Source organism: Papaver somniferum, chromosome 1, assembly GCF_003573695.1.
Source record: "Papaver somniferum cultivar HN1 chromosome 1, ASM357369v1, whole genome shotgun sequence".
NCBI classification, from domain to species: Eukaryota; Viridiplantae; Streptophyta; class Magnoliopsida; order Ranunculales; family Papaveraceae; genus Papaver; species Papaver somniferum.
Genome location: NC_039358.1, coordinates 183,734,773 through 183,758,331, shown reverse-complemented (window position 1 = coordinate 183,758,331; position 23,559 = coordinate 183,734,773). Strand labels below are relative to the sequence as shown.

General features: G+C 35.8%; 2 protein-coding genes across 5 annotated transcripts; one reads left to right on the top strand and one right to left on the bottom strand.

Moving 5' to 3' along the window:
* Positions 1–10,395: 10,395 nt before the first annotated feature.
* On the top strand, positions 10,396–16,302 carry LOC113309652 (ubiquinone biosynthesis O-methyltransferase, mitochondrial-like). 4 transcript variants are annotated; one of them, XM_026558148.1, is made up of 10 exons: positions 10,396–10,833; positions 10,941–11,030; positions 11,516–11,594; positions 12,078–12,155; positions 12,548–12,596; positions 13,541–13,590; positions 14,487–14,636; positions 15,139–15,219; positions 15,318–15,428; positions 15,870–16,302. In XM_026558148.1, the coding sequence occupies exons 1-9, from the start codon at positions 10,490–10,492 to the stop codon at positions 15,423–15,425; spliced, it is 1,029 nt and encodes a 342-aa protein (XP_026413933.1). In that variant the 5' UTR covers positions 10,396–10,489; the 3' UTR covers positions 15,426–15,428; positions 15,870–16,302. The 4 variants fall into 4 exon arrangements, with proteins under 4 accessions (XP_026413933.1, XP_026413925.1, XP_026413918.1 ...); XM_026558140.1 differs by having other exon boundaries at positions 15,521–16,040; XM_026558133.1 differs by having other exon boundaries at positions 10,397–10,833; positions 15,540–16,040.
* Positions 16,303–16,717: 415 nt separating this feature from the next.
* Positions 16,718–23,352, bottom strand: LOC113309645 (MACPF domain-containing protein CAD1-like). Its single transcript, XM_026558118.1, has 7 exons — positions 22,880–23,352; positions 20,775–21,013; positions 20,471–20,666; positions 20,273–20,350; positions 18,236–18,419; positions 17,882–18,045; positions 16,718–17,604 (listed from the first exon to the last, which is right to left on the bottom strand). Exons 1-7 carry the CDS (start codon positions 23,156–23,158, stop codon positions 16,975–16,977), a joined length of 1,770 nt encoding a protein of 589 aa, XP_026413903.1. The 5' UTR covers positions 23,159–23,352; the 3' UTR covers positions 16,718–16,974.
* Positions 23,353–23,559: the final 207 nt, after the last annotated feature.

Below are 23,559 nucleotides of genomic sequence, written 5' to 3'. Positions count from 1 at the left end.
CATCAAACCTAGACAAATGATTGTGCATCCTCCTCAACAGATCCACAAAATCCTCACCAAGTTCCCCAAATGTCGTGAAAGCTAAGGTGTCAAAGCCAAAACCTTGATCCAAGCATTTATTAAAGTATTTTCTATGTTTACGCGAAATGGCATTTCTTAAAGCTAAACCTGGATGAAAATCACGAACTCCTCCTCCAGTAAAAGGCACGATCCCTATCCCAGTTGTGAACCAGAATATCCGTAGGTCTCAACGCCCCACCATCATTAGATAAGAAACCCAAAGTGACTTCCTTCCTAGCAGGCACCCTAGCACGATAACACATATCAGCAATAGTGTCTCTGACAAGGTCATGCTGAAATTTGAGCCCCACCTCATGACCACAGTGCAAATCGTGATTTCCAAAACAATCCATGTCCCGATCACAAAACATACAAAGACTATCCACAATAACAATCCATGTCCCGATCGCAGAATATACAATGAGTATCCACAATAAAAAAGGGGAATACCCAAACAATAACAAAGAACTGCACTAAATTGGCGCCCCCAAGCCTCTGGTTGAGTCCCTCAATGGGTAGTGCTTTGAGAAAATCCGAAGCATGATTGGACTTGTTACATTGCCAGAGGCACAGTCGCGAGTAGTCACGGAGAACTTCTCGGGCACATCTTTCATGACAACCTCAAAATACTTAATCAACCGCCAGAAATTACATGGGATGAGGGCAATAAGATCGACGTCAACACCATGACATACTCATGAGATTGAATGGGCTGTGTCTGGGTCATCAAAGCCAAATAACAGTAATGGATCGCATCAACCATAAGGAATAAGTCCAAACCACCATGCATGAGAGGTAAAGAGATAAGCCGAAATTGTAACAACCCTATAAAAGGTAAATGAAAAACATTATAAAAATCAAAATTAAAAATATAATTAAAAATAAAAAAACTAAATAAATTATTAAAAAAATTATAAATTATAAAAGAAAAACGGTTTTAGCCCTCTCATTTTGGTATGTCAAGACGGGATTTAGCCATTTGGAAGTGTAACAAAACTATACATGCACATGATTATCTTCTTGCTATTACTGCTGATGGTTTGGGACAGAAGATTGGACCACGTCAGTTTAGTGTTGTGCTTAGCTACAGACTCGGTATCCCCTTGTTTGCTGCCAACAGTTCTTGTATCTCCTGCAATCGGGACATGGATGTTTATGGGGATCATGCGCTTCATTGTTCTAGTGAGGTTGGTCTTAAGTTTCTTCATGATCTTGTTAGAGATACTTTTGCGAATATTTGTTATTGTGCTAGTGTACCTTCTAAAATTGAAGCAAATTTGGGGTTCTTTTTTCGTGATGGTGGTGATGCTAGGCCGGGAGATATCTTGGAATACAATTAAGAGGAGTGGCACGATACTTGTTTTGATGTGACTGGGGTTTCCCCTTTTGCTGGGGGTGGTGTGCAAGCCTTTACACCGGGCGTTGCCTTGGCTAAATCTATTAAGCGCAAGCGAGTCAAATATTTGGATGTTTGTAATGCTAATGGTTATAGTTTTAGTACCCTAGCTTTTACTACTTTGGATGAACTTGGTATTGAAAATATCGACTTTTTGAAAAAGGTTGAAGTCCTACATAGCTAGGCATGATGTAAATATAAATGTTGGTAATTTTCTTTTTATTTTATAATAGTTTTAGCTATTCAAAAAGGCGTAGGAGCCCAACTTGTGGCTAGGCTTCCAACAAGTTCCTTGTAAAAAAAAAGAATTCTTTTCTTTCTTAAAATAGAAGAAGAAAAGAGTAAAAAAATTAAAAAAAATAAAAGAATTAAAAAAACGGGTAGCTAGCACAGTTGGTCATCCCATTTCGACAAAAGTTGATGCGCTCAAGGAGGTCTCAGGTTCGAGTCCGCAACGGCGCAATATTACAGAATTTGACGTGGAAGGTAGAGTTAGCTTGCCACCCCTTGCGACATAATCTCAGCTCCCATCTGCTATGGCTCCCTTGGCTAGGTTCCTCACGAGGCTCTCTGGTAGGCTAGCATGGCAACATGTTAAATCAATGTAGTAGTGTTGTTGGAGCTTAGCTTGCTAGGCTTCTAACTAGGTTCTTGAACAATATTCTTAATTAATAAAAAAACCCTAAAAATAAATATAAAAATTTTATTAAGTAAGATACAATTTAATCATTTACGCTTACTAGGACATCCGTTATCCCTAGTCAGTAGCTTCCCTATTAACTTAATGAGGTAGGATCCATGGACACTCTTAGATAGACAAGGTCAGACAAGATTTGCGCCATTTTCTCCGCAAAACCCAAACGACAATGAATTTAAGTGTAATATTTTGATGATATGTTCCTATTATAAGACTCCACATTCTTACAAAAAAATGAACACAAATCGAGATGTATAAAACGATCATCAACCCCTTTGAATATCAGTCGTTCAAATTTAACGGTTGAAATTAAAATTGGTAGATGGTTAGGTTTTCTATCTTGAATTGCATTCATTTTTTGTAGGAATGTAGAGTCTTATAATAGGAACATATTCTATATATAATAATAGAGTTTTTTAAAGCGTTCTCATCTACCGGAGCTCCACGTTAATTCTAACTTCTGGTTGATTTTAGCTTCTGGTTGATTCTAACTTCTAGTTAATTCTGGACCTATCATTTATTTATTTTTAGTAATAATAAAATAATGAATTTAAACTAATAAATTGACTTTTTTTTTTTAGTAATAAAATATTTTTTTAAAATAAAATATTGAATTCAAACTAATAAAATATTATTTTTCTAAAAATAAGATAACTAAATCTTGAAAAATCTTTTTACCTCGAATACAAAATCTTGAAAATCTCAGAACATACCATTAATATATCAATCCGCGATTTCATCATGATAATCAACAAAATAAATCACAACATCCACGATTTCATCTGATAAATTGAATGATCATCACGTGATGAGAAAATAACGTCAAGTGTCCAGCGTCCGTTTACATTCTTAAAAAATGTAATTTTCCTAATTACATCCCCAAACTATCAATTAAATCGGGAAAAAAAAAGATTTAAAAAAAAACTGAATAGCACGGTTATGAATCTCTTTTCCGCAACACCTGATTAGCCCGGTCATGAATCTCTTTTCCGCAAATCTGTGTTGGTGGTCCTGCACAACAATTGGATTTGTATGAATGATTTGGAACAAAAATTATGATTTGAATGGAGCTAATACTAGACAAACAATGGAGCTAATACAAAACAAGCAAGCACTGAAAACACTATGATTTGCAAAGATTATTTTTCTTAATTTGTTTTTTTCTGTAATTAATTTTTTTTTAAAAAGAGAAGATATATTTAGATATTATTTTCCTTATTAATGAAATATTTTTTCTTGATTGCTAACTAATTGCGGCTATTTTGTATGAGATTTCTTACCTTTATTGGGATTTTTTTTTTACTATTTCCTCATTCCATATAATTGTAAAATTTGGGATGATGCTCTCTATAAAATCCGTTTGAGGACAAAACATTCCGAAAATATGAGATTTCTGATAAAATAACCAAAAATAATAAAATTATAATTATTTTCTTAAATACTATCCCTGGGTAAATATAAAAAAAAATCATTTTTCGGGATTTTTTTTATGGTAAATACAAATTTTATTCCAAATACCTTTATGTTTTTTCCTATCTTATTGCAAAACATACTTTTTTTTCGTTTCGGTGTGTCTTTTTTGCTCTATAAAAAGCCCTTGCAAAACCAAAAATCTCATCGTTTCCGTAAGCTTCTCTCTTTCAACTTAAACTTTTTAAGTAGGGTTTTTTATGCTGCATGCTAGCATTAATATATGTATTTATATGTTTGCAGTCAACCACGAAAAGTGCACACGACGTTGTTACAGGTACAAGACATTACTCTCTTTTTTTTCTTGCGATTCAGTGGTTTGTTTTTTTGTCTAATTTCCTTTCGTTGTTTGTTTTGCTTTTGGTCATATCAACAAATGGACATGGATTTTTAATCATCTTATATGTAGTAATCTCTTTCCCGTTTCGTCTTCTTTGTTTCCTCCTAAGGTGAAGCAATCATAAAAATCTCTTTCCAGTTTCGTCTTCTTATTTTTCTTCCTTAATTTAAGTATCCAGATGAGAAAAAAACCCTTATCTTTTCATTCATATAATTGTTACTACTACCACAGAGGCGGAGATATGGAATTCCATTTCTCAACGTAAGTTCTTATCCCTGATCTTTAGTCTTATTTTAATTCTTCCTTATTTATTTATTAATTTATCTATATATTGTTGGTTCATGGGTTTGATTTTACTGGAGTTGGGGTTTTCATTTAGTTCTGTATAGATCGATTATTAAATTTCATTTCCAATTCTTGCTTCTTCTTTTTTCGCGAGATTCCTATGTTTGTCTGTCTCGGTGTTTCATCCATAGGTGTTAACACCATGAATTCAAGAAGAGAATCTTTATGAGAAACCTATTAAAGCAGCAATTCCTTATAAGAAGGAAAGTCTACAAAAAAACAACGCATGTTTCGGCTCCGGATCCTCTACACCCAAAATCCTCTACAACTGTGCGCCTACCAATAAGGGAACACCATGTGTTTGCATTTAAACATACCAAAATCATACGTTTTTAGTATATTAAAGTTGTTGAAATTGAAAGATTTTCACGGAGATAAAAAAGGAAAATATTTATCCTCCTTCAATTATCTCTTTTCACTTATCTCGTAGTCCGTGCACAAGAATCTCTGATGTCACAATTGTTGTTCATCTTAAAATATGTTTTCAAACCTCCTACTTCCGTAAGAATGGGTTGCTCCTCTTTCATTTTATGTTGATCCTTCCCTATGTGAAATTCCGTATGTTATTGATGCCTCTGATTTACATAAATGCCATAGTATTCGTTTTTCAATTTCAGTCATAACTATGAACATCTGTACTGATACTGCGAACGAATGTTTGCTAAAAGTCATTTTTCCAATACTATGGACTGAAAAACCAAAATATATATAGCCATGAAACATTTAACTTATCAGTATGCAAAGTCATTGACATAATATCCATTATAAAGCATCCAAAGCTCATGCCGTGACAAAAGAGAGGTGTTCATACTGCATGCTAAAGGCTTACTGTTTACAATGAATCACAAAAGAATACTTCATTTTAATGATAGAAAATGGAATAGTTCATGTCCATGCTTAAGCATCAGGTCCGGATTTCTTGTGTACGTCGCAACCATCAGCATCACTGGCGTTTGGTATGGCGACAATCCTAATGTGCAGATACTGAAATAGTCTTCTCTATTCTCCTGAACTTCGTCCATAGTGTAACCTCCATCAACATCATTGAAGGAGGATAAATATTTTCCTTTTTTATCTCCGTGAAAATCTTTCAATTTCAACAACTTTAATATATTAAAAACGTATGATTTTGGTATGTTTAAACACAAACACATGGCGTTCCCTTATTGGTAGGCACACAGTTGTAGAGGATTTTGGGTGTAGAGGATCCGGAGTCGCATGTTTCTATCAAACTTGCTCAGCCATTACCCAACGCATGTTAAAGTTCCCAGATGATTCAGGATATGCACAATAATTCTATCTAAATATACAATATAAAGTACCCACACAATATACAATTGCCATCCATAATTATAAGGAAACATTACATAACTTTTAGATATATATTTATATTATTTCCATTTTTATGGAATTTTGGTTGTTTGGTGACTCTCTATATAAAGCCCTCAAGCAAAATCTTTTTTCTCACGGGTTTTGTTAGTTTTTTTTGTTTCTCCTGTTTACTTTTTTTGGTCGGCCTTTTCTTATGTTTCTTGGGATTTAGTTGTTTGATTTTTTTTTTTTTTTTGTACAACATAATCAATTATGTTCTAATGGCTAGGCCAATGGGAGCTTGGGTACCAAGTTGACGATGAGGGGAAACAAAAGGATAATATTAGTTCTTTAGAAACTTCATGGTATTAATTCTAAACCCACATGTATAACTCCTGTATTGTTTTCTTCTTTTGGATATTCTTTGGACTTTTCTATGAGTTCTGCTATTGAACAGTTATTGGAGACCTCCACGTATAATACCGAAATCATTTTTTCTTTCGTTCTTTGATTTTGACCCTCAGTTGGTGCAAAATTAATCCCATTACATAGATACCACCACAGATTTTTAAATTTTTTATTATTAGCGAAAGTTAAATTTGGATTTACGCATTAGTCCAATCATTTTCATGTTTGCCATATCTTTCAATCTTCCATACTTTTGTTTAAATAGTATCGCGTTTTTTTTTTCGTGTTATTTTTCATGTTATTCGAGGAACTTGAAGGATTAAGTATTTGTTGGCCCATATTTCCATGACCTAAGAGATTTCTCGGACGCAGCTCGATGGACGTTTTCATGGAGTAAGCAGTGAGATCCAAGTTGGGCAGATGGTAAGTAATTTACGTATGCAGTAAAGAAAGTTGATTGTGTTGTTCCAAAAATGCTCATCCATGCAGTTAATTAAAGTTATGCAGGGGACATATTTCTTTAGTATAATGGCCTGCAAATCTGCCATGTTATCTTGTATGCATCTTTGATGCATCCTATGTTACTTCACATGTGTTCTGTTAACTTTGATAAGAGTGAATCCATCAACCAATCCCCATGGTCGATATTGTTCCTATCGATGTGAATTAGTGTACCCCATAAGTCTCTTATTACAAGTCCTTTGAACAATATTAATATCATGGTCATTACACCAGCAAAATCGAATATATATCCACTTAAGACAATAGTTATATTCTATACGTCCCACTAAAGTAGTACAATGGGCTCACCCTTTCAATGAAGATAGATCACCTAAGCATGTTGCTTCTGGAATTTTAAGGGTTATACGAACAGAAAAATAAAAAAAATTCATGAGAATTAGGATGATACTAAATACTCATACTATGACTCCACACCTTAAATGGGGTCTGGAAATCCTCCAATTGACATCCAAAGTTTTTTGTTTGGTGATAGTTTAGGAAGAGCTGAGGCTCGGAATGTTAGAGTAGTTTAGTATCGTTTTCCTGTTGGCACCTTATCAAAAATAAATAAATACTCATAGTATGACTCCAAAATTTTTAACAAACAAAAAATGTAAACTGTTACAACGGGATTATAAAAAAGAAAAAAAAACGCACATTTGTATAAATTAGCAACCAACATTGCATTATTTATGGATCTTCAAACAAATGTGTTCATGGTAAATGATTTTGGTCTTCTGGCGCAGATACCATTTTTTTCTTTTGCACAATACGGATAGTTAGAAACTGCACCTGCATAGGGTAATGATATTACACATATCATATTTGATCCAAGGCTTTAAGTAATTATGTAAATATAATGATATGATTTTGTATACGCAAATATCCTGAAAAGCTTAGAAATTTTTCCTTGCGATTATTATCTTCTTTGAAGTCAACATATTGGAGGAAAACTTGGCTTGATTTAGACATGTACATCACTAATTTGCTTCTAACATAGAAGAAAATGACAATGTGAAAGACTCATTTTCCATGAGACGATATAGTATTATTTGAGATGAGATAGCATTATTTAGCAGAAAACAACGGTACATGCCTAGCTTCAAGGCATTGCTTTGCAGGTTGGTATACCAACAATTCATACGTCGGCTATATAAATCCGAGCTAAAAGACAATTAAATTAGTATTATCAGTGAAGTGTTAAATTAGTATTGAAAATGTAACCTATAATGTTGCTATTGAAAACCGGACAAATGTGTACTTTCCTCGATAATCTTTTGCGAGGCCTGTTGCTTTATGGGTCATATGCGGTCTGTTACCTTGATTTTGTCCCCTCTTCACTATTTCCATTCTCCTTCTTTGCGGGTATAATATTTTTGTACTCTCTTTTGATCAATGAATTTATTTCTTTATCGATTCTCTGTTTCCATTCTCCTTCTTTGCGGGTATAATCTTTTTGTACTCTTTTTTGATCAATGAATTTCTTTCTTTATCGATCGAAAGGAAAAAGAAAAAAAACATCCATAGTATGAGGAAAAAAAAATGAACATCATTGTATACACATAATACCTAAAATATATAAAACAAATATCATACCGAACACAATAAATATCATTGTAGAAATAATTGGTGGTAAAGAAGATACCCCTGATGATCTTATAATTCATCAAGATGGATACACTAACTCAAAAAACTCCATATAGTCCATGGGATCATCCTAAGACGGTACACATATCACCCAAATTTTTCACCAATTATTTACCCGGGCACAAAATTCATCTAAGTTATAGGTTGATATTTTCTTGACATTTCAATCGTTTTAGTTTTTACACACACGATTTCTTTAAATATAGTCCACCGTATATTTACTATATAATATAATCCGCGGTAAATTTACTAACTTCACCGGTATCCAAGCACTCTATTTTCTAAGGCATGAGCTTATTGATTTTTTTTTAACTTTTTTAACAGAACTTTTTGTTTTTAACGAAATTAATTTTAAAACATGAATCTAATTCCACCATATATTTACTAATTTCACCGGTATCCAACCGCTCTATTATTTAAGAAATGAGCTTATTAATTTTTTTAACCTTTTCAATAGAAAATTTTGTTTTTAACGAAATTAATTTTAAAACATGAATCTAATATTTCATAAACAATAAACAGGCCCGTGCATCGCACGTGTGAAAAACTAGTCATCAAAATATTACACTTAAATTCATTGTCATTTGGGTTTTGCGGAGAAAATGACGCAAATCTTATCTGACCTTGTCCATCTAAGGAGAGTTCCTATGGGTGTGGCAAACATTCATGTTTGCCATTTATGCACCTACTATGGAGCTGGCAAACTAGCAAACTAGCCTGGCTAAGTGGCAAATTTTCCACTTAGCCAGGCCAGGTAAAGTTTCAACAGAGCAGTCGAGTCTCGGCCGCTCGGTGTAGCGAACACCGGTAGGTGTAGTGTCCACCACCAGCGGTCTAGACTAGACCGCTCGTATTATCTCATCCAACGGTCATCATTTCATCAGCCTATAAATACAGTATCAAATTTCATTTCAACTCACACCATTTCTTCAATCTCCATTCTTTCACTCCATAAATCCAATATGTCAGTTCGAGTTCGAGCTCGCAAATTTAGCATATCTGAAGATGAATCCGTTTGCAGGCACTATGTTTTTGTTATGCAAGATATGGTCGATGGTGGACAACATTAACATCAAGAGGTTGTATGGAGTCGCATATTTCAGAGATTTCAAGAAGAAACATTGAACCTCAATAATCGAAATGCAGACGGATTGTGTCATCGCTTCGGAATAATCAACAAGGATGTGAAGTTGTGGGGTGTTGGACTAGCTGAAGGCTATCGAAACCGACAAAATGGCCAAAACGCATTTGATGTGGAGCAAATGTGTCGGCTCGAATGGCGCAACAGAGTTGGAAAAAAATTTCAATTTGAGGGTTGTTATCTTATCTTGAGGGTGTTGCCCAAATATGATCAGTTTAGAGTAACTGCCCAAATATGATGCATCTTTCATTTGTATGATGCAACTATCATTTGTATCAAATTTTAATTTTAAGATATTATTAATATAAAACTAGTGCATTTTTCAGTAAAAGTTTAGAATTTTAATTTACATTAGTGCCTCTTTCATTCATCTGGATAATGACATAACTTACAGTAAAGACTTTAAAAGTAAAAATTTGGGACAATGTTCTTCATCTTGTTTATCTTCTTCATTTCACCAAACTTCCAATCAATGCGCTCATGAACGGAATTTCCCTTGTTTATCTTCTTTGCCTTCAAATTTTCCTTCCCTTGAGCTTTTCTTTGTCTTTTCTTAGTTGGAGGTTTGATTTGGTTAATATGCAAAACTTGTAGACTTCTTTTGTTTTTACCTATTTCTTTATAACCTTCACATATCTTATTAAGGGCGGATTCAAGCACCACTCCATAAAAATCAAGTTGGGTAACCAAGTCAAGTTGGGATTCAAACTTTACCATTTTGAAAGATAAAGAAAGATGTAGATAGAAATTTTTTGTGTAAAAAATTTGATGTAATTTTTGTGTGATTTTTTGCGCTTTTTATAACGGTGGAGAAAGAGTCGTTGGAGGTTTCAAATCCATCGAACGGTTGAGACTACACCGCTAACGGTCGAGTCTCCACGTTTCTTCCATAGTGGCACGGCCAGTTTGCCAGGCCAGCTGGCAAATTGAGGGTTTAGCCATCCCATAGGAACCGGCCTAAGAGTGTCCATGGATCCTCATTCCTCACAATGTCGAATTCCTATTAGGACCTTGATATAGAACCACATAATGCCGAATTCCTATTAGGACCTTGACCAGACCCATTTTACCCTGTGTTTTCTTCTTCGTTTAATTGTGTGTTTTTTTTTTGATACTCCAAAATCGAAAAATCCCCGAAAATCCCCGTTTAATCTATTTCTCTACCTCTAGAAAATGGCTTCCAAGAAATCATTGAATCTTTGTCGAGCTTTCCTCAGTAACAACAGATATGTTCCTCTTCGTCAATCATTTCCGAACCCTAATCCGAAATTCCAAGTTTTAAATCAAGTTTCTTCCCAGTTATTCCAAACCAGATCCTATTCAGAAATTCCTAAACAGCTACAACATAAACCTTCAGTCGACCCTACTTTAGTTCCCACCACATCTCCTGCAGCAGAAACTCTAGTCCCCAAAACCAATGAAACCCAGAAGAAGAAAAACATCGCCAATAAAGCTCCTGTTTCATCGTCTTTGAATGCATTTGAAATCGCCAAGTTCTCCGCCATTGCTGATACTTGGTAATGTTATTTTGCTCTCTCATCTCCTTTCTACTTAAGATTTTAAGTACCCTATTTCTTTTATAATGTGAATTGGTGACTAATTAATTTGATTTATTCTGAAACAGGTGGGATTCTGAAGGACCATTTAAACCATTGCATGCAATGAATCCTACGAGACTAGCTTTCGTTCGGTCCACTCTTTGCCGACATTTTGGGTAAATCATCTTACCGTATTCTCTCATGTACGAAAACGTTGTTCAAGGATCACTTGCAATGTAACAGCTCATATTGTTGCATTTAGTATATAAATATACAATATGATACTTGGACAGAAAGAGGTAGTAGCACATACATATCCTTTGCTTGTTTCTACATTGTCATTCGCCTAGACGATGCAATCTTACTAGTAAGTTTCAGAGATTCCATTTCAGATTGCTTTACTTTAATTAGTTTGGTGGTACAATATGCAAAACATGTCAAATAATTAGAAGCTTGCAAGTATGCTCATGAGGTATCTAACGATCTGAAATTAATTAAATTGGGCAACTGAAAAAGGTTGAGTAGTTTCCTGGAACTACTCTAGCTGCACGTTTGATTGTTCTTTTATACTTTCTTTACAATAGCTGCATTCCACCATATAGCATGTTGTATTGCAGTATTTTGGTATTCTGAAATGCTGAGTGTTTTACCTTGTTTCCAGGAAAGATCCACATTGTGCTAGACCTTTGGAAGGGCTGAAAATCATAGATGTTGGTTGTGGAGGTGGCATTCTTTCAGAGGTATTATTTTGCGAAATAGCATTTTGTATTTTTACTAGCCTATGCAATCCAAAGTTATCTTTCAGAAGAAAATGAAATTAACTGGCTTTAAGTGAATGCTTACTTATGTTGCAAGAGGATAAGTTTCGCTCACTTCAGACTCAAACCATATAAAGCGCAGCAGACTCAATTTCTTACGTCTTAGCCATTTTGTTTCTCCTTGTTTTGGTTGTGGACTTGTGGTCTCTTTGAGGCACTGCCAACAGAGTCGCATTATTCAATTTCTTTTGTCTCAGATTCTCAGCCAATACCGAGTGTGTTATTTTCTGCATTATAAAGTGCATTCTGTGTAGCAGTAGAATTATGTGTACTATAGTTTTATTTTGTCTGAAGATCTTGCTATAACCTTTTAAGAAAGTCTAATCATGTTAACATAAAGAAGTTTAGGATCTTTTGCGGATATCTGATCTTTTACTTATTTCTTTGTCTGTGATTCTATTACAGCCTCTAGCTCGGATGGGGGCAACCGTCACGGGCATCGATGCTATTGAGAAAAATATCAAGATTGCAGGGCTTCATTCGGTATGTCCATACTTTTGGCTATTTTCATTTCCCTCTATACAGATTTCTCTTTTGGCATCCATAATTGTTTCTATACCTTTCCGAATAAGGACATAATTTTCTTCTTTGACCCCCAAGTCCAAAAAAAAAAAAAAAAAATCGACGCTGCTTAATAGTTTAAACATTATCTGGTTGTTGTTGCACTTGGAACATATAATGCCTCAGAGACAGAGATATCCAACGCCTGTTTGGTATCACTGTCCTCGACTGTTTTTCTGTTGGTTATGGTCGTCGTTTTTTTTGTATCTGTCTACATGGCATGCTAAACAAGAAACCTGTTAGTCGCTAATATCAGTAGGAGTTTTTCTCCACATAAACAAGTTTCTGATTGTGCCTCTTTTTTACTTGCACAGGAGAGGGACCCAGCTACTTCAACAATTGAATATCGATGCGTAACAGCTGGTACAAAGATCTTGTTGTTTGTTCACATATTATCCTGGCCTAGTCGTTGAACAGTATTTTGTATCATGTTGTTTGTTCACATATTTTGTATCTCATGATCATCAAATGTTCCTACATTAGTTGACAAGTGCATCTAGAGAGAACAGTAGACCAGCATCATCTTCCTCCGCATAAGTTACAAAGGTTGAGTCAATATTTCCACCAAAAAGTAAGGAGAGTTAATTACTGAAGATTCTCTGTTTACACCTTCTTTGGCCGAGGAACTGACACATCTTAACTGCTCAACATAATGAGGATGTAATGGGTCAGGTTCTTATGTCCAATGTACTTGCGAGCAGTTTTCTGTAGCTTTCTACAGCCATTAGATCTTCCTAGTTGTTAATAACTTTTGTGAACCTTCAGTTAGATATATTTTCTAGATAAAGGCAGATTGGAGCCATTTGGATATTGGCTGACCAATAAGTAGCCAACTGAAAGTTTGATGATCCGATCTTTATCTGTGGAAAACCCCCGTATCAGATTTCTATTCTATAGTTCTTATAAGAGGGGTAGCCAAACATTTACGGGCTACCCAGGCCCAACAAAAGCCGTATTCAATATTGGCGAAGAATTTTTTTTAAGTGGTTTATGCTGAAGCATGTATTATTAAACTTACTTTGTCTATCCTCTACTCAGTAACCGAATTGCTCCCCTTCAGGCCTTCAATTTACTATTATCCTGTCTATATTTTTTGTCCTAGTAATTAGTAATTGCTATACTAATGATATAGATTGGCTTCTTGTGCTCTGAGTTGTCTGGCTGCCTTCCTAGGAATGTTTTTGGGCATCTTCGCTGTTGCTGTAACTTCTAGAAATCCTTGGCTTCATGTTATTCCTTTTGATAATTTTTTGCTAGTAAAACGGGTATGCTATGTGATTATTTATAAAGTACAACTATATTCGCAGAAAAACTGGTTGAAGAAGAAAGGATGTTTGATGCTGTAATTGCTCTAGAGGTATGATATCAACAAGGTAAGGAATGCTTACCTTAATTTGTTGCTTCGTGTTATTTTTGTATTGGTGATAATACTCAAGTACATCGCACTGTTTTCTAGAATATACTTACTGACTAGGTAAATTATAAATACAAGGAAGGTAAGGCAACTTTTTTTTTTCAGATCTTAATCCATCTTCATATATACTGTTCTTATGATAAATACATAAAACCACAGTGCTACTACAGAATGACAGAAATAAGTGCTTGACGATAGTTCTTATATTAGTCTTTTTTGGTAGTCAATATAATTGCATCACATTCTCTTTGCTTCAACATGCCTGGAATAATAAATTGCATCAGTCAAATAGATTCCTGTGCTTTGTTTATGGACATCAAAGATTTTCAAGGCTAAAATCATTTTCTTTTGAAAGCTAGGTTAAAAAATCAATTCACAGTAGCACTGTTTAACTATAGTCCACCATAATGTATCACCTACCAAATCTCCCGTTTTACTTGTCCAGCTGATTAGCTAAGGGACAGTATCACGAGTAGTGCATATCTCTCTGTTTCAGAGTCCACCATTTAATTGTGATGCGAGATAAATTGTCAATACCTTTGCTTGGCAAACTATTTATTTCATGGGTATCACAAAATAATAAGATCTAGTAACTCATCTTCTACCGAAGGTAGTTTGTAATGCTAATTTAATCAAATCCTCTATTAATTTAGTTTGACGCCCCTCACGATGAAAGAACCTCCTTTTAGTCTTACATCTACACTGCATTCAGTGTTGTGCTGTGTATATGTCTAGGGGTGCTTGTCAGTTATGCTTACACACAAACCAATCAGCAAATACTCAAGTTAAAGTACAATTTAATCTGCATTTTGGTGGAGGATTGAGAGTTTCTTCTTCAGGTTATTGAGCATGTAGCAGAGCCTGCTGATTTCTGCAAGTCTCTGGCAGCATTAACTGTTCCAAATGGAGCCATGTTGGTGTCAACGATCAACCGCACCATAAGATCTTATGCTGCCGCTATAGTTGGGGCTGAGTACATCTTGCAGTGGGTATGATTTCTTTACTGTTACCCCTAGCTTTTCTTCCATTTTTTCATGTTTGCATATATTTATACCCAATCAGCTGCTATCTCACAAGAGTCCAAAATGTGTAGTGATTAGTAGTCATAAAAATTATGCAGTTAATGCCACCAGTTAAATGCATTTTTTAGACTTTTAGTTGCTATCTGGTTTTGCATTATGCTTCTAAGCTTCAGTTCTTTCCTCGGGAAAGGCATAAGACAAACTGGCTTACACATGGAAACATCTTGCATTACCACCCTTACCAAGGGAATCCTCAAATCTCTCCATGTCGGAAAGAGAATATCATGGGTGGCTGGGTCTCCACACTATATAATTGGTGGCTTGTAACATGGATCTATCTTATATTACCCCTTATTAATGAAATCCTTAAATCATACCGAGCCAAAGAACGAGATTTTCGATGATGCCATGCCCATAATAAATTTGTCAATGGAGGCACTGGACTAACTATTTTATTGGTGTTCTGCAGCTTCCTAAAGGGACACACCAGTGGTCAAGCCTTGTCACTCCAGAAGAAATTGCTCTTATCATGCACCGATCGTCTATATCTGTACTTTTCAGAGAACCCTTTACTTCCACTTCTGTTTTATCTGCAGTTGATTTACTTTTGGAATTAAGACTTGTTTGCTTTATGGTTTTTTTTTTTAGGTTCAAGAGGTTGCAGGAATGGTGTTGAACCCATTTACTGGAAAATGGGTACTATCAGATGATACAAGTATAAATTTCATTGCCTATGGTACAAAGAATAATCTATGAAAGGTAGTGTCCAGAGTTATGCTTTTGTCTTTGTACACTGAACCTTACTATGGTACAACTTTAACTCCAGTAATCCTTACCTTCTCAATTAGCAGTTGTTTTTGGCATCTTCAGATTTCCATCTTGGTGAAGAAGGCTATTTTTTTTTTCCAACTTCACTTCTAGGATAGTTAGCGGATGATGTGTCTTGCCCAACGTAGGTGTTGCCTTGATGGTTCTACCGATGAAAACATTTTTTTTCTGAAGCATTGAACAAGCAGGAATTTGTTTACGGTTAAAGTTAGACCAGATAGACTTGCAACACAAAAGCTATCTGTCTGTAGAAAAACCGTCTTTCTGTTATTTCGAATATTTGAAGCTATTGTGTGCAACAACGCTGCCATATCAGTATTTGTATAATGAAAGTATTGGTGTAATATTTCATGGTTTCTGTGTGTTCTACAGTGTGAATATCCAGCTTTTATTGTTCGAGATTGGTGGTGGGTTAAGGGAATGTAATTCTGCTTTTGATGCCCTTTGTCATATTCAAAGTGGTTAAACTTCAAGAGGTGCTATGCTGACCAGGCATCTGAATATGGCTCAAGTTCGAGTTATAAATCAGACCTTTTTGCATTATTATCTTTATTTTCTGTCTTAAAGCATGACTTGCTGGTACTGCTAGTCTCTAAAATCTGTCTTCGTCATGTATGTCCTTTTTGTATGGCAAGCTGGATGAATCGGTAAGCTCCACCTAGTGGCGCATAGTATGAATGCTGCCGAGAAGGAAATCCAATGAAAAAGAGAAGACAGGTAGTTTTTCGCACTTATGTTGTGCACCTCTACAATCATGGTCAACTTCTGAACTGGCCGGTACTGGTCATATAACACACTAGGATATGGGTAGTAAGTTCCGTGGGTTCTTTTAGCTCTAGCTGATTGATTCATCTGATCATGGCTATGTTCCGTGTGTGCCTTTTATGTGCCAATTAACTCCATTTGGATCAATCCTAATTGTGAGTCTGAACTCTGGAGGAGTCGAATCTCAGTTGAAAGTTTCGTCATTATTTAGTAGCCGTCTTGACGAATGAAACAAATTTGAGGATATATGCTCATCTTACTCGTGAAGTTGCTTGAAGCTTCGAAAATTGTTTCTTCCCTTTTTATTGTGAGCTTAATCTAGTGATTAATCTGGATTCAGTTAATCTTTGATTATGGAAAAAGTGAATTAATTAGCGATAAATTTGACTCCCAAAAGCCAAGGCTTGTTTGCAAGTCTTGGTGGCGAAAAAGGAAAGAGCCTAAGCAAAAAAGTGTTATCTCCAAAACTTGCTCTTTTATGACTAATATACATTAGACTTCGGGAACCACATTCAGCTCCATCTCAAATAACAAGGAAAGACGCAAAAATACGTACCAAGTGATTCTAAAACAGAAATGAAGCTCCCGGGTAACTTAATTTATCTAAATAGAGATAAAAAGGAATTTACAGAGCAAAAGAACAGATACTACCTGTGCAAAGAATGTTGTCAACTGACAATTTACTAAACCACAACAACTCTTTCACTCTTCATCAGTAATTTAGTAGAGAATATTTTACACGAAGCACAATTCTCCCCTTCTCTACTCCCAGCTTTGCTCCTGTCACCAGCCAATGCCCAGGAACATCTTGTGGCCCCTTCGACATCTCAGTTACGTCGATTATTTTTGTTAGTTTTCCAATTTGACTTGAACCATCAGCCTTCTTATTGTCGGAGTTCGAGGAAGATGAACAATCACTGTTAAGGTGAGATGTGTTGGTGGGGTTGTGATCCCATACTGATCTTCGTATCGTACACCCGGGCACCTTAGAGAAAAGGAGCTTCAGGTGTAGGACACTTTTGGCCCCAAATTCCCAAACACCTAACTGTGCTCCAGTTACAATGTGAACTCCTGAGAGGTCCCCAATATAAGTCTCATGGTGCTCTATTGGTGAAGTGCTTACATGGGAGAAGTTCTTCCACTTGATTGGCTCGAACCACCGGCTATCTTGTTCCTCGGGCCCATGCCATTTAGGTGCACCGATTGCCATGTGGGAGTCCCAGTGAGGTTGGAGGATCTTTGGAAGAGATATTAGGTGCTGCATGTGGATGGCGAGACGGTTTTGCTTGCCTCCTTCTAGACAAAGCCTGAGTCCTGTGACTGGTTTACGACCAACAGTTATCTGCAAAAATTAACAAGGAACTCCTTTCTTAATATGTCGTATGGATTGGGCTTATGTAGTTCACCTAGTTTCAATAAAGGAGGTTTCTAGCATCAAGACAGAAGGTTTTAGCATATTCCTACATACCAAAACACAGCTACGGGGTCTACTTAAAAATAAGCAAGTCCTTGAACACAAAGACTAAAATTTGTTATCCCCTAGTTTGCTTAACCATAATTAAGCACCCATTATAGACCCAATTCTCCAGAAAAGATTATTCGAGGTCCCAAACAAGTACCTGATCAGAGCTAACGTAAAGCTTGGGACCCATCAAGCTGAATTGAAGAGATTGGCACACAGGCTCCTTCCTTTGATATCCAGGCATATTCGTCTGTTCTGGTGCCCATGCCCTTGGGATTTGAAATTCCAAGAAATATTGCAGCTCCTCGATTGGTGGTTTGTCTGATGAAATAATAAGAAAATGTAATCAGTCAGTTCACCCAATCAGAAAATTTAGCCTGGATCTTATCATTTGCCTACATCCAGCAAAACTAGAAAAGCAAGTAATTTGTACTGATCTTTGTATCAAAAGATACAACTAAAACAGGTATGTGAATTATGAATCCGAGGGAAATGGTAAAGCTGTTCGTACACTTCAAGTATAAATCGATTGCACGGGCCAGATGTTTGGTCCCAGCTGAGTCTTTCAGCAAGGAAACAATAGGAGAAAACGTCATATTGATGACATCAGGTGCTAAATGTACAGTTTCCACCCATTTAGCATGGCTTTGAACAAGATCGTCACCTCCTCTCCTCCTAAAAATAACTGTAACATCCTGCAGCAAAGAATATTTTACTTTAAATAGCAACGTATGATATCTACACTTCTAAGCAACAAAACATCCACTTTGTAAACTGATGCTTGCAACCTATCTGCGTAACACAGGTACTCATTTGTCTACCCATTCAAAATTCCGTTGGGGAAATGGTTGGAATTGAAGCCTATACCACATGAGAGTTGAATAATTCTAGAGTGACCGAGAGAGTATATCTCGAAGAAGATCATGCTTAAGCCTATATAATCAGACAACTGGATTTTGTTTGACGCATAGATCTTGAGACTTGACCAATTTTTGCTCCTTTCATTTTGTATATATATATGTAGTCTTTAAGATTAAGCTTCTCTACTTCTTTTCTCCTCTTCTGATTCATTTGGTTGAAACCCATAAGGAGTATGTCTCTGGAGTTGTTTGACCCCAGGAACCTGTAATCCACAGGTATGGCTAGCCTATAGTCCATGATCACTTTCTCAAAGTGTATGCAGGCTTTTGCTATCATCATGACATCCAATTCCTCCTGACATGTGTCAATAACATTTTTAAAAAATCAATTTTTTATTGTTTCATGAGTGGAAATTAAGCTGATGCCCTCTGGGAAGTTTCCTCGGAGAGCAACCTGTTTATACTGGTTGGTGTATCTAAGTTAGCTGATTAGCTCCTATGTGGTTGCCAAACCAGCACGAGTTCCTTCATCTACTTGCTTGTAAATACATGCAAATTCTACACATCATCAAAACCGTTAATTCACACAGAACTTTCCAGTTCAAAGCTACCACCTTGTTCTATAGGTAACTTTGCAAGGACTGATGTGGTGCGTAAAACCTCAATCAGGAAGATTTCTCTCTCCAACAAAATCATACCATATCATATCATATCTTGAGCATTTTACTATCTCTTTTTCTTTGAACCTATTCCTAGCGTCTTCTTCAGTTTCTAGGGAATGAAGCATATCTTGAGCTTTGCAATCTCTTTAATAAGCACTTGGAAAAATCGTACACGACAAGCGCTATTATCTCGGTCTTTTTTGCTTAAACTGAAGTTATTGATCCAAAAAAATTTCAATAGCATATCAATGTCAGATTGTAAAATAATTTTGATCTCAACCTATAAATAGTCTTCTCATCCAAGGATCTCTCATGACTAATATCCCAGGGCAAGTATGTTAGTTACCAACCGCATTCAGGTTGGTACAAATCAAGAGCTATAGTTATGAAGCAATACAGCATGTTTTAACCAAGTCAATTCTAAAGGAAGTTTTACTTTTGCTTCCCTTATGCATTTTAATAGGACATGCTTGAAGTTTTATGGCCCGTTGCGCCCCTTAAGAAATTCTTAAGACAGACTGAAGTCGTGTCACTGATATAGACTAGAAGTTTTTGGTGTGGCGCTAATATGAGTAAAACGTACTGCAAAATCTGTATGTCTGCAGTACGTTTTGTAGTAGGTTGCGCAAAACAAGTAGGTTAAAACCACGTAATAGTATCCTCTAGTGACCAGTGATAGGTAAATTTAATAGAGGAAGAGGCGTTAAACTGCACTAAGAAAATGAAACTAGATCCCCTACGAAGGCATATAAAGGTGCCATGATTTACTAAATTTTCTGTAGAATGAAAAGTTGAGAGTCTTGAGACATCTCTACTTCTCGTGTACTGTTTTCTTATGAACTCATACATAAGAAATTCTCTATGTATGTTTTGTTCTTTAGAGTGACTAATTGAACTAATGTGAATGTTTAAGGTTCTGGGATCTTCAAAAAGACATGCATTATCAAATGAGAACAATATGTAATATTCAAACAAAGATAGAAACTATTCTTGGTAGAAATACAGAAAGACACTGCAGCTACTTACCTCCTTTCCACTTAAATAAGGAACAGTAGAGGTCTGAGGGTGTATCTCTTTCTTGTTTGACAGAGATGGATCCATGTCCTGTACATTTAGAGATATTTGAAAGTTACCACTGAGAGCACAAAATTTGCACCAGTGTGCAGTTAAGTAGTATATGTGCAAAGAATAAAGATACACAAAGGTAATGCAGCACAAACTAGCCTTTTCATTGTACTTGAATGGATCACCACTGGGTTGGTTTTCCAAGTCAAGAAATCTTTTATCTCCAATGTCTTTCACGTAATTTTGAATTTCTGACGCTACTAATGGAGATGACTGATGCTGCTTGACATAAACTACGTCTCTACCACCGATTGTTGCAGATGTGATGATATGTGTGCCGAAATTTTCAATGAAGCTGTAAGAAGAAAGCACTTCCTATTCAGATATTTGAGAGTGTAACATATCTATATTAAAGATGCATCTTGGACATATCTATATTAAAGATGCATCTTGGATGGGTTACCTTGCTAAGGACGATGGATCCCAAGAGCTAGGGACAGCACGCGTTATTTCCTCATGCAATACTAATGAACCCTTTGCAAGTTTAACTTTAAATAGGGAGATAAAATATCCATCCATGGCAAGGGATTTTGTGGCTGCTGCATCGACTGGCCAAGAACCAGTGAAATTGAACATAGAGTTAAAGCTTCCAACGGGGATGTCACCAAGTATACCGGAATTTACATTGAAAAGTTCTGCCATCTGAATTCATTGAACAAAGGTGTACAGCTATAAGCATCAATAAGTATATCCTATTAAATTCAATACTGTAGGTCGCAAGCAAGATAACTATAATCAACTGAAAGTAGGACTGAGAAAAAGACAATATTGCAGGTTAATTCAATGCTGTTGCAAAGTGAAACCGAGCATTCTGCAATAACATATTCAGCCATTGGTTTATATATTAAACATAATGAAAATATCTTATCAAACTTGTCCTGCAGTAGACCAGTATAGACAGTCCCTGCTCGCTGGCGCCCTCTATTTTTACTCTAGATTCTGGCCTAATGAATGAATTGCAAGAGCAAGGCCAATCTTTTATTTGGCTTTGCTTGCTTCTTATCTTAAAGCCAGCAAACAAGAGACGTTTGAACTCATTTATATGATTTACTGTCAATCATGAAGCTCAACATCATCAACAGAACTACCAGGATCTGTATAGTAAGTATAATAGTCTCACCACGAAAAGAAATAACCAAGTAATCCCATGTTGGTAAGAATACAACTGTCTATACTGCATTCCAGCATATGGACCCAACCAAGTATCAGGAGAACAAGAAATTTCAGCTAAGGAGGACCATCAATGTGAGTGGAGAGATTTACAAATAGTTTGTGATATAAGGAACAAGTGTAGGAAATTGAAAACACAAAATGACCCATTTCGTTCCACAGGTACATATTCCACTAATATTACGACCAACATTTCTCGCCACAACACAGGTCATCTTACAAAAGAACGGCAGATATAAGAAAGCGTTATCCTGCTGTCCCACATGCTACGTACACCATCTTTTCCGCTGCATTACTTATTTCATCTCTCTATTGAATTCCAAAGTGTCAACTGATGGCACAAAACAATCAAAATTCACTATCTACCTTTTACTCACAAACCCTTTCTTATGTGGAGAATGATTCCCTTAAGTGCGAGTATTGCTTTCTTATCTTTTTCTCCACATCAATCTCACTCTCAACAAGATGTTTTCCTGAATGCATCGCCAGATTAGTCGCAAGACAAACAAATCTACTAATTCTCGTTCCCACATTGCCCAGGAAGATTAACTGCTGCTTACCTTGAACTAACCGTAGAAGAGTCTCCACCACTAAAAAGGAGCTTTGCATCCTTCAGATCTAAAACTGATAGTGGGTGCCGAATAAACACCCCTTTCTATTTAATAAATGTACCCAAACTGATATAGGTTTCACATCCAGGAAAGTGACACCACGGACGCAATGGTACAAATAGAGATCTACATTGTTGTGACTGTATCGTCTTCTTACATCAGAAAATCCGTAGGACAACAAAATAAAACGGAAGAAGGCTATAACACTGCATACGTTCATCACGCTAGAAGAACTATCGAGTGATAAAAGCAAGGAGACAAGATAGAAAGTGCCTAAACTCAAAGACAAGCTATTCCAGTCCTAAGAGGCTTTAACATATTCACATTTTTGAGGAAGTAATGAGGCACCCATGTTTATGACAAACAAGAATACTACATAACATAGCATTTGATCAGATGAGGTAATCTTAACAACTCAACTCAATAACAACAGCATATAAAATTAAAAAAAAAAAAAACACACACAAAAGCAATTATGACAATTCCAACAAGGGAAGTCCAAATTCATTTTAAAGTTATAATGCAACTAAGAAATTCAGAAATTCTTGTTACATTTTAGCTTTGGAGGGTTCCAATTTCACCACTTTAAATGATTTAGAATGACTTCAATTGATGAAAAGATTATTTTTATCTCAAATTCATTCATGCTTCATACACTAAACCTATCCTCAATCATAAAATCAAAGAAATGAAAAATAACAAAATCAAAAGGGGGTTATAGTTTTACCTCATGAAAAGTACAAACAGGAGTTGACTCTCTAAAACTCTTCCCAAGATTGTAATCAATATCAACAGATACATTGGGAAAAACAGTATCAGCAATAGAAAGATCCCTTGTATGATTTTCATCGATTTGTATTAAACGAGAACCAGGTGCTCCTTTACAGTAAAGTAATCGAATATCAGAAGTAACATCAAAACCTCTACCTAAAGCTTGGATTGAGTTGAATAGAGTGGTGGATAGAGCTGAAGAACTACTTGAACTTGTTTTTGAAGGTTCTTCCATTTTTTTTTTATTGCAAAGAAAATACAAAAATCATTAATTTCTTGACAAACGCAGATGATACATCCCTGGGTTGCTTTTGGTTTTTAAAATCATTACCTGTATATCTCTAGATTTTACTTGTTAGTTAGTACTGGTACTTTTCTGGTTTTTTGTTGTTCAAAAGGTAATAACATTTGACTTCAATGTCTAAAAACGCGTTTTCTTCAATGAAATTTTATGATTTTAAAATAAAAACAATTTTTTTTTGTTTGTTTTTTAAATTTGGTTTTTGGATTTTAAAGTTTGACTGGTCTTCTTTATATACTAGTCCTCGAAAACAGAGGTTAAGTCTTGAACTCCTCGACCTTGTTCGTCTCTCCAAAAACATTCAACAATGATGTCTCTCTTTGGTTGTTTTAGTG

Excerpts from the sequence above, each read along its gene's own strand:
- LOC113309652 (XM_026558148.1), top strand. The coding sequence starts at position 10,490 with ATGGCTTCCAAGAAATCATTGAATCTTTGTCGAGCTTTCCTCAGTAAC. Across the intron at positions 11,595-12,077 it reads GAGGTGGCATTCTTTCAGAG|CCTCTAGCTCGGATGGGGGC; the intron begins GTATTATTTTGC and ends ATTCTATTACAG. Across the intron at positions 13,591-14,486 it reads ATGCTGTAATTGCTCTAGAG|GTTATTGAGCATGTAGCAGA; the intron begins GTATGATATCAA and ends TTTCTTCTTCAG.
- LOC113309645 (XM_026558118.1), bottom strand. The coding sequence starts at position 23,158 with ATGGAAGAACCTTCAAAAACAAGTTCAAGTAGTTCTTCAGCTCTATCC. Across the intron at positions 21,014-22,879 it reads CTGTTTGTACTTTTCATGAG|ATGGCAGAACTTTTCAATGT; the intron begins GTAAAACTATAA and ends CAATGAATTCAG. Across the intron at positions 17,605-17,881 it reads TTTACGTTAGCTCTGATCAG|ATAACTGTTGGTCGTAAACC; the intron begins GTACTTGTTTGG and ends TAATTTTTGCAG.